Here is an 11227-nt window from a genome sequence, read left to right on the forward strand (position 1 = left end):
AACGGTGGTTTGCCTCTGACATCATCAGAGCGCGCCGCCCTACCACCTTGCTTCCGCTTCCGCCTCCCTGGGCCGGGGTCGCCTCCGCCTCCTCGTCCTCCATGGCTGCCGCGATGTTCCGGAGCCTGCTGGTGTCCGCGGGCGGGTCCCGCGAGGCGACTCCTCCTTCTGCCGCCGCGCCCTCGCCCGCCCCGCCGCCGCCCCACCCGCCTGAGGCCGGCGCCGCGCTGGAGGCCCAGTTCAGCTGCCCCATTTGCCTGGAGGTCTATCAGCGCCCCGTGCGCATCGCCCCCTGCAGGCACACGTGAGAGCCCAGGGGCCCTGGGGGCTGGGGGTTACGCGCAGTCATGTCCGAGGGCGGACCGCTTGTAAACATGATGCCCGTCTTTCAGCAAGTGCAACGGGGGTAGTGGGTGGCGTTAGAGGAGGAGAGGGTGGGTCCGGTGGGGGAGCATTGGAGGTGTCTGCCCGATTTGGGAGAAAGCAGGAGAAGATTTGAGGGGGCGACCGAGGGAGGAACTACAGGCGTAAGGATGCTACGGCATAGAGCAGAGTGGGGTAAGTGGGGTCTAGGTTGGGAGAAAGTATGTTAGGGGGATGAGGAGGTGAATTTGTGGTGCAACACTGACATGGCAGTGTTGGCCAAGAGACTTTGGGGCTGAAGCAGATACCTTGTAACGGATGTGGACCCTGTTGTGGGGAAGGTGAATTTCATACTAGGGATCGCTAGGAAGAAGATCATAAACAAAACTGCTAGTATCATAGTGCAAATCTGCCACTGTTCTAGAAAACGAGGAGGGTGCACTTGTGGAGATACTCTCTTAAAAAGAGAGAGGTGCTCCTGAATCATTGGTTCCCATGAATACTGGGAGAATTGGACCCACACCACCCTTTTCCTACAGTATTGTTACATGCTGTGTGTGAAAGGAAAGATAATGCTTATTACAGAAAGTTCAGTAGAGGATAACTATGGAATAGCCTTATGAAATTTCACTGAGTTGTCTGTGAGAGTGAAAGTGGGGTAATAGAATCCTTTGAATAACATAAGCCTGCAGGAGTCTATTGTGAGTCCTAACTCTGCTCCTGTGAACACAGATCTTCGGGAGCTTTTTGATACTGAAGCCTTTACCAGACATTGCTATGTGCATGGCAACCTCAAACTTTGAACACCTAAACCCTTGTTACATTGTGTAATGATATAGTGAATTTTAGCACTCCTGAAACTTGTCTGCTGAAACTGTTGAATATTTTCAGACCAGTTCTTGCAATGATTTTTTTCAGAGTTCTAATGCTTGCAGTCTAAATCTTCTAAAAGGTTTCATGGGGAGGCGAAAACCTGCTCAGGAGCACCATCTCCTGAGGAGACAGATTCTGGAAGAGAGCTGTATCTTCAGTAGTAGTAAGAAGTCAAAAAGATGCTGTGGCATTATGAAAACTAACAGATGAGGTGGCTGAGAGGCATAGCTCCATGGTGGACCATCTGCTTTCCATGCAGAAGGCCCCCAGTTCAATCCCTGACTCCTCAAGTTGAAAAGGATCTTGGACAGAATGTGTGGGGAAGACCTTGAAGGGCTATTGCCTGCCTTCCCCAACCTAGTGTCCTCCAGGTGTTTTTGACTATGACTCCCATCAGCCCTAGCCAGCATGGTGAATGGTAAGGGGAGATGGGAGTTGTGGTCCAAAACATATGGCTTGCACTAGATTGGTGAAGGCTTCTCTAGATGTTTTGGACTATGATTCCCATCAGTCCAAGGCAGCATTGTTGTATGATGCTGGCGCTGATGCAGATTGTAGTCTGAACATCTGAATCAGAAGAATCCCTGCAGTCCCTGGACTGGTGCCTGGACACAGTGGTGAGATGGATGAGGAATAACTTAGACTGAATTCTGACAAGACAGAGGCGTGGTTTCTGTGTCTGAGAAATTGGTCAACTGCTAACCCTGGATAGGCTTGCATTTCCCCTGAAGGAGCAAGTTTGTAGTCTAGGGCATGATGCTTCTGGATCCAGCTTGTCACTGGAAGTCCAGGTAGCCTCAGTGCCTAGAAGTGCCTTTTACTAGCTGTGATTAGTATGACAGCTGCACTTGCTCCTGGATGAAGAAAGCTTGGTCATGGTAGTTCATGTGTTAGTTACTTCAAGACTGGATTACTGTAATTCGCTCTGTGTGTGGCTTCCCTTGCACTTGATCTGGAAGCTGCAGTTAGTGCAGAATGATGCAGCACAATTACAATTACAGGAGTGAGATTCTATCAACCTGTAACACCTCAGCTCATTAGTTCAAGGTCTTACTTATTGGCATATAAAGCCCTTAACAACTTGAGACCAGTTTACTTATGAGATCACATTTCCCCATATATGCCCGCATGACTGCTTCCATCTGCAGAACTGACACTTACAATTGCAACATAACACTCTGTTTTTAAAAGATCTATATTTTAGTGTGGCAGCAGCTACACTTTGGGAGCCCCTGCCTGTTGACATCATGCAAATGCCTTCACTGTACCCTTTTCGGCGTCCACATGTGTTTTTAGCTTATCATTTATTTTAAATAACTTTTGAATGTTTTAAATAGTTGTTTTTAACAGGTTTTTTTCCTGATAATTCTACTATTTCATTCATATTTTCATATTCATATTTCATTTCATATTTTGTAAGCCAGTTCAAGGTCTTATTACAATCAAGCAATATATAAATCTGTTAAAATTTATTTGCTAGATATTCTTCAGCTGTATCTCTCTTAGAGGATGCTACCACTAGAAAGGCATTGTCCCTCATCACCACCAATTACACTTTGGTTGGCAGGGGACACTGATTATCTTAATAACTAGACATGTGCAAAGGAGCAGTTGGTTCTTTGTTCCCAAGTCCCAAGTTATTGAGGGTTTTATGGTTGTAAAACCAGCATTTTGAATTGTTCTCAAAAACAGATAGGTAGCCAGTTCTGTTAACAGTCCCCAATCCTCTCCCTCCTCAATTCTAATCTTTGCTCACTAATATGAATGGGAAGCACTTCAGGCAGCGACTGGGCTGTTCCTGTATTATATAAAATCACCTTGCCCTCCTGTGGCACAACACAAAGTTCACTTGTGGTAATAGGGTTAACCACCCTTTTCTCCTGCACTCAGTGGTGGGAAAGGCCTCTGCCTTTTCGTTTGGTATTGCCTCTTGTGAAGACTTCTGGAACAGAGATGCTAATGGGTAAGTGCAGAGCCGCAGCAGAGGATTTCCCTTTAAAAGTTAGTCAAGGTAGCCAAGAGGAAAGGAGTGACTTTGAGGAAACTCACTTGGCATATGTCTAGCGGAGCAAGAGTGAGGGCAGAAGCAGAAAACTTACTTGCCGCTAGCTGCTAGCATAAAGCTGGTGAAATTTGCTGAAAGACCAGAGCATTTGCAAGTGGGTTGTCCTTTCTGCCTCTTGGATTCCCTTGCATAGCCTCAAGCTCCCTTTTCCAGTACAGTGGTTATTTTGCAGTTTCTTCCACCAACTATATGAGAGGTTCTGATCCTGGAGGCATAAAAGAACTTTAAAGTTGCCACGATCCCTGATCTCTGGCCTGTTTCTAAAAGCCATTCTCTGGCCCGAGGCTCTTTGAGTTACTGCTCAGATTCCTGTAGCCTCTTATTCCAAGTTCAGAGGCAGACATTTCCTGATGGATGCACAAGAGTGCTCTTTGACTTCATAGCACGTAGCGCTCAATAGTTATAAAGGGCAAGAGACAATGAGCAGCTCATCAAAATTAGATGCATAAATGACTGCAATAGATTTTTGTACCTCTGAGCAAGTGGTGTGTAGCATTCCAGAGTATGTACTGGTGCTCTGTAGTATTCAGCATACAATAGAATGTTTTGCTTGTGATACAGAAAGCTTATTGCGTGCTTTAAGACTAGGCCATCTTCTACCCTGTGCCCCATAGGTGCTGAAAATAGTCTGAGAACACCCTGCTAATAATTCTGTGTGGGGGCACTTCATAATCTAGGACATACAGAAAGCTAAACTATCATTAGCTACTTCATGTTTTCAGGAATGTTTTTATGTTTTTTGGCTGGAGAACTGTCAGCATCTTATCCTGGGAGAGGAATCTGGCCAGCCTTTATTGTTGAATTGGCTGGTGATAAGAGTTTGTATGCCTATATTACTCCTAGTGCTCTCGAGGCTTGCTGAGCAAATTGAGTCTCTGTTTCTTTTCCAGATTCTGTGGGGAATGCCTGCAGCCATGCCTCCAAGTACCGTCTCCTCTCTGCCCACTCTGCCGCATGCCCTTTGACCCCAAAAAGGTGGAGAAGGCCTCCAGTGTAGAGAAGCAGCTCTCCTCCTTCAAGGCTCCCTGCCGGGGCTGTAGCAAAAAGGTAATTTCATGAGCCACGTGGGCAAGGGCAGATGCCAAGTTTAGAGCCACAAGGAAATGCTGGTTAATTCCTCCCGCCCCCCTCCCCGGTCACTTGAAAATTGCTGAGGGTCTTTCTGCCTCTTGTAGCAATTGTAATGCACTGTGCTAGATGCTGCATGATTTTTAATTGTTTTTATTGCTTTTATTATTTACATTGTATTATAGTTTGAATTCCATTGTATTCAAATTATAATATAAGAAATAAAGCAATAAAAATACAGTTAAAAATCAACATGAAACTTTAGTAAGGACAAGTCATGGACTGGCTGAATGAAGTTTACAAACCTCAGTTGGAGGGCATGTGGTTTGAGGTTTGGCGGCTGGAAGAACAGCTTGATGTTCAGTTCAAAGTTCCTTTGCAACCTTAAAATGGCCACCTTGCCCCTTTTCAAAGTAGCACAGAAGACGGTTTGAGTACAGAGTGATACAGTTTGTTTAATTAATTAGTGTGTGACAATTACCTGGAAACCAAGCTTTTACGTTAAGAGGATACAGCACATTCTTAGGAAGAAAAATAGAGTCCTTTTGTCTCCATTCCTCATTTTACAGGTGACCCTCGCAAAGATGAGATCCCATGTCACATCCTGTACTAAGGTTCAGGAGCAGATGGCCAACTGTCCAAAGTTTGTTCCTGTTGTCCCGACGTCCCAACCCATTCCCAGGTATCTAATCTTCACCCGTTGGACAAGATGCTACATTCTGTTAGAGTGTTGGGCTGATGGGGCTTGCATGGAGAGAAAGTGGATAGATGGAGGAACCTTCTTAGACTGCCTTTCTAAACTAACCTGTTCTGACCTCTTAAAGTGCTAGACTGACATTCTTAGGGTTTTTGACCTCATTTCCTCACTCACCGCCTCTTCCTTGATATCTGCCGCTTCTGGAGAAGAGAGGAGGAGAGGCCTTTTGTCACTTTCTCCTGCAGATATCAAAGAGCAAGCAGGGCTCCTTTGCATCTCCAGCTTAATTAGCTGAAACTAGGAACTCTTTACCATCCAGCATGTATTTCCTGTAAGAAACACAGCTTTCTTATTTTGCACACCTAATATCTCTGTGCGATTGTTTTGCCACTAAAAAAAAATCAGCAAGTATACCATATACAACCAGCTTCCGAGCTGTGTGCTAACTGGGCAAGGTTAACCAATAGTTTTGAAGCTGTCTCGAGTGAGCCATGCTGTTCATGGGGGGTTTCTTTTGAAAGGGAGCATTGGCAAGCACCCCACAGGTGCTGTTCTCCTGGGTAACCCTTCCAAATTTCTGCTGTCTTTTCCAGCAATATCCCAAACCGGTCCACATTTGTGTGTCCCTATTGTGGAGCGCGGAACCTGGACCAGCAAGAGCTGGTGAAACACTGCATGGAAAACCACCGCAACGACCCCAACAAAGTGGTGAGTGGCACTACGAATGGCCATGGATCTAGATGGAAAAGAGGTTGGGAATTGTGCCCTCCCATATACAGGTTTGGGTTTTTGAGGGTGGGGGGCGGAAGCAGGATGAAAGGCCAGTGTAGTGGTTTGCCCATCCTGCCTATGGCATAACTTGAGTTACCCGCTGCTTTAGGTTGTAAACCGCAGACTGTTAAATGCTGCTCTTCAGCTCCTCTGCTGATGTAGAGCTAGAGGGGTATAACTGTCCAGTGAACTGTGAGGTTTGTGCACATCTGATTTGTTTCCCGGTACGGAGTTGGTAGGTGCATGTGCATCCGCTCCCAGGCATGGAGTGCTGTGCCTGTTTCTAGCTCATTTAATCTCTATTCAGCTTCTCAAATGGACAGAGGCAGTGCGGTGATGCCTTTTCTGCAGCAAGATAAAAGAGAGGAGATAAGTGCCCTGGAGAGGGTCATGTTGAAAGTTTAGGGTAGCAGTTCTGTTTTGAGGTCCACCTTCCATCGGTCCAAATTTGGAGATCTGGTCAATTTGGTACCAATAGGTGTTTCCAAAGCAACACAGGATGGGGTGCAGGAAAGAAGCTTGTTGCTGTTTTTTAGTTTATGTTGGTATTGATTATTTTGATTTTTCATGGTGGAGAGGGCTATCAATGGCTACTGGCCTTGATGGCTATGCTCGCCCTCCATAATCGGAGGCAGCAATATATCAGTTGCTGGAAACCACAGGAAGGGAAAGGGTTCTTGTGCTCATGTTTTGCTTGCCGGTTTGACGCCAGCATCTGGTTGCCACTGTAACAACAGGAGGCTGGACTCGATTGACCACTAGCCCAATCTAGCAGGCTATTCTTACATTATGTACTTAATGCATTTGATTTGCGTATGCATATTCATTTGCCAACTGCTTTTGATGTTTGGGGTTCCAGAGAAAAGCAGGGTGTAAATATTTTTAAAGAAATAGCCTGAGCTCCTCAGGAGTCATGTATGGCAAATACCAACACAGGAAAGGTCATAGCTCAGTAGTAGGGCATCTGTTTTGCATGCAGAAGGTTGTGGGTTCAGTCACCAGGTAGGACTAGGAATGTCCCCTGTTTGAAATCATAAGAGCTGTTGCCAGTCAGTACTGAGGTAGTTCTACCAATGGCTTAACTTTCTAAGTCAGCTTCCTAAAATTGGTAAAGAAACCCCAGGTGTGTGCTGTGGAAACTGGAGACTTTCCATCAGAACTTTTGTCACCCTCCTAAGAAAACATGGAAGCCTTTTCTGTGTGCAGTTAGGGTGTTTGCTGGATAGCAAGGCATGCATTTGTCATATTTTCTGAGAAGTCTACAGGCAGTGCAGCAAGTCTTGGATAACAGCTGAAACAGGGGAGGGAAGAGATGGAAATCAGGACCACCTCACTGCTACAGATGAGAGACTAGCAGCTTCTGTCGATTCCTCTCAAAGTTTTCCATCCCATCTGGTCATCAGAACAACTTGTATTTTTTTTTTTTGTAATATTTTTTATTAAACAGCTTTTATATTAACACAAACAAAACATACAAAAACAAACCACACACGTTAACAGAACTAAAAACAAGTACCATTTCATGTCCTAATTTCTTATACCTTACTTCCTCGACTTCCTCTTGCTTCCCGTTTCTGTATTCCAAGTTCTTACAATTATTCAGCGAATCTTCCCTTATTTTATTATAGATTTATGTTAATCGTCCTTATTCTCTCTGTCTTAACCATTACTAATAGTAACCATTTATTTTAAGCCCAACATCATTCTAACTGTCATTAATTTTATAGTATTTCTTTAAGTAATCCTTAAACTTCTTCCACTCCTCTTCCGCCGCTTCTCTTCCCAGAACAACTTGTAACTAAGAACTTGTGCCTGAGTTTGCCTATTTCCTCCTCCCTCCCAATAGGTTTTCCTTTTGTGTTGTGAATTTTTTGAGGACATGGGCTTCTTCTCTTTTTCATGATTTGTAGGCTGCTTTGGGAACGTTTTTGGTGGAAGAGTAGGACCAAAAATAATTAATTATACACATGAAATAAATTATAGTGGTATTATTTCCCTAGGCAGTTCTATGCACATATGTGTGTGGTTATACAAATCTCGTTGTTGATTTAGTGTGCTACTTTGTTGCTTTAGAATGGGCTAATCTGGTTTTTTCCTTTTTAGTTGACAGTCCACTTCTTCTCTTCCTCCTGCCCCTCTGTGTTCCAGGTATGCCCAGTCTGTTCAGCCATGCCTTGGGGTGACCCCAGTTATAAGAGTGCCAACTTCCTACAGCATCTTCTGCACAGGCACAAGTTCTCCTATGACACATTTGTGGTGGGTACCTACTGCCAAACTTACATGGGGTGCATTAGATGGCGGTCAGGAGCCCTGGTGCTCAGTATTGCTTTCTGTGGGTTGGCAATTAGGGCTCCCTTGTTGCTTGCTTTGATGGTTTGCAGTTTTTGTTGTTATTCTTTAACATGTTCTTCCTTGGGGGTCCTTTGGGCCTGGAAAGAGGGATAAAAATATAATCTTTGATGATAATCATGGACCAAACTGATATTGGGTGGGGGGATGGGGACGCTGTTGTATCAGAAATTCCACCTTCCTCCCATTTGAGAGCTCAAGTAGGTGTTCTTTCTACTCCACTCTTATAAGGAGACTTCCCTTTTAGACAACTTGGACATAATTGTTGAGATTTTAATCTTGTCCCAAGCCTTTTATTTTCTTTAAGCCAGGGTAGTGTTTAGATTGCCACACTGGGAAACCTGGATTCAAATCCCTGCACATTCATGAAGCTCAGTGGGTGATCTTGGGCCAGTCTTTACCTTTCAGCCTGGCCTACCTCACAAGGTTGCTGAGAGGGTGGAAGGGAAGGGTGAGGAATCAAGGACACTGCTCTGAGCGATGTGGAGGAGGAGAGAGAAAAAAATGAAGTCTTTGGTAAAGCAATATCGGGGACGGGGCTTGGAGCAGGGAGGGAAATGCTTCCATTTGGTTCCCTGCAATGGTTCTGTCCTCATTTCCAGGACTACAGCATCGATGAAGAAGCAGCACTGCAAGCGGCGCTGGCACTCTCCCTCTCCGAGAACTGAGGGCAACCGCCATGTGGTGGATCGGGACTGTTCAGGGCTCTTGCTGACCTTTCCCCACACAGTGGGGAGGCACAACCCCTCGCCCTTCCCTCGGCCTCCATCTAACAAGTAGGCAGCCCATTCCCTCGGCTCCTGTCCTGCCTTCTTCTGCCAGGCGGAACCTTCCTTCATTTTTCGGAGCTCAGAGGTGAGGGGATTCGATGTAGGCGCTTGAACAGGAAAATGCAGCGGGGGACCCTGGCCTCGCCCACTTCGAACTGTCGTTTGGGCCCACTTTGTACTTCCGGTTGGACATTCCATATGTAACTTCAGCGCAGAGGGTATATTTTATTAAGATGCTTTTACTAAGATTTTAGCACTGTCGGCCCTCATCCTGTTTGCGGTTTATATAGCAGCAATGCATTTTGTGGGGAACTCTGTAGTTTAAACCTTTTTTAAAAAAAAGAAATATCGCCTGTGGTTTTTGTTAAGTCATTTGGGGTTTTTTAATTATTATTTAAAAGAAGAAGAACAAGCATGGGACACAGGCACTTTGTAGGACTATTTATTACGCCCTCGGGGAGCAAATTGCTTACCACTCAGCCATTGCAACAGAGGCAGCAAACGCTGGGAGTGCATGGAAATGCCCATGAAAGGCATTTCAAAAGGATCCAGAATCCCCAAGTCAGGTTAGGAAGCCATTCCTAGCCACATGCATCTTTCTCTCCCTTTCCCTTCTGCACCCCCTCCCCCCAAAAAACCCTTCCTCGTTTTGTACCGGCTTTTGTGATAACTCTACATGCAGCCTTTCCCAGCCCGGTGCATTCCAGGTGATTTGGACCACAGTCCCCATCAGCACCAGCTGGGAGTTGTAGTCCAAAACTCCCGGGAGCCACCATGCTGCCTGAGGCTGCCATGTAGGTTATCTGTGGGGGATTTTTTTCTACATCTATCGGTGTGACAATACTCTTTTCACATTTTATAGAGAGAAAAACAAAACAGTTAACTGTTGATACTGCAATATCTGTGTTTGACTAGGAACAATAGTATTTTTATGGAGCATTATTTTTTAAAGTATATTTTTTAAAGAAAAAAGAGGTATGTATTCAAGAATTTCAGGGTGGGGGTGGGGGGCATGCCAGAACCTGGAGTGGAGAAGGGGCTTCCTTTCATTAACACTGGAGCAATCGGACTATTGTCATATTCTTGTTTTTCAATATTTCTCTTCTCTTCCCCCCCCCCCCACCCCCCACAAAAAAAGGAAAAAGATCTTTGTTGAAACGACCTTTCTGGGTTTCCTTTTCACCAAGTAACAATCCTTTCTTTTTAGAAGCTAGAGGGGGAGAGAGAAACTTGTGCGGCCATTTCAGGTTGTCATAAGCTGTTACACGCCGCAAGGTACTGCAAGGTTTTATCATCCAGGTATCATGATAATGGATCAGCAGGTCCAAAGTAGACTTGAAAGAAATAAAAGCTGTGAATAAGCTACAGTATATGGTGTCTGTTTGTGTCTCCAGTATGAAGAATCTGCTCAAAACGGGCACCTCATAGCACATCCTAGGGGTGGGGTTACATGCCCTCTAGATTATTTTACAGTTGGGAAGTTTCACGGTACAGTGTTTAAAATGGACAACTTCCACTGGAGTCCTGCAGAGCCCTGCCAGTCACCCTGATATGCATTTTTTTCCCAGGGAGCAGTTTTTCAGATGAAGAGGATTCAAAACTGAAGCCCTCCCTACAAGGGCTGCAGTCCACCTTCTGTCACCTCATTCTATATATCTGGCCTAATTTACTTCCTAGCATAGATTTTGAGGTTCGGAGGGATGGGGACATTGTGCTGTAGACAGCAGAGTCTCCACTAGGGGGAGCAGCAGCCTCAATGCTACGCTTCCCAGCCTGCAGATCTTCCTTGCTTGAGCTGCCTTTGGCTGAAATCAGGCATGGCTCTCTTGGAGCCTCTTCCAAATGGTTTTGGAATGCAAGCAGACTTAACCCCTTTACTGCCGCACAGATTTCCTGGCCTTTAGATAGGAAGGGGCCCATGCCCCAGGTTTGAATCTCCCCAAGTGAGTTGGCTGTTTGAGGTCACTCTTATCCCAGGCACAGGGCTCAGCAAAGAATCTGTGGGAAAGGACAATATGATCTGCATGAGAAAGAGGCTCCTGTGTGGGCTGTACAAATTGTCCATCAGGGTATTGGGGCCCCTCCTGTTTGCCTTTTCCAACCTGGTGCCCTCCAGATGTTTAGTACTTCAAATTCCACCAGCACAGCCATAATATAGTGTGGCTGGTGCTCTTAAACATCTTAAACATCTGGAAGGTGCCAGGTTGAGGAAGCCTGGCATACAATAAGAGGAGCGGTACTCATGGGCATCCAAGGAAGCTGAAGATTCAG

At 45.5% G+C, this 11227-nt stretch overlaps 1 protein-coding gene across 4 annotated transcripts; it reads left to right on the forward strand.

The window, feature by feature from the left end:
• Window positions 1-49: 49 nt before the first annotated feature.
• Window positions 50-10323, forward strand: RNF166 (ring finger protein 166). 4 transcript variants are annotated; one of them, XM_083626377.1, is made up of 7 exons: window positions 68-304; window positions 3127-3199; window positions 4192-4348; window positions 4939-5051; window positions 5660-5774; window positions 7986-8093; window positions 8789-10323. In XM_083626377.1, exons 3-7 carry the CDS (start codon window positions 4256-4258, stop codon window positions 8852-8854), a joined length of 495 nt encoding a protein of 164 aa, XP_083482503.1. In that variant the 5' UTR covers window positions 68-304; window positions 3127-3199; window positions 4192-4255; the 3' UTR covers window positions 8855-10323. The 4 variants fall into 4 exon arrangements, with proteins under 4 accessions (XP_083482501.1, XP_083482503.1, XP_083482504.1 ...); XM_083626375.1 differs by lacking the exon at window positions 3127-3199 and having other exon boundaries at window positions 50-304; XM_083626378.1 differs by lacking the exons at window positions 68-304; window positions 3127-3199 and adding an exon at window positions 537-558.
• The last annotated feature ends 904 nt before the right edge of the window (window positions 10324-11227 follow it).

This window comes from Podarcis filfolensis (assembly GCF_964270895.1).
Source record: "Podarcis filfolensis genome assembly, chromosome: 8".
Classification (NCBI taxonomy): domain Eukaryota; kingdom Metazoa; phylum Chordata; class Lepidosauria; order Squamata; family Lacertidae; genus Podarcis; species Podarcis filfolensis.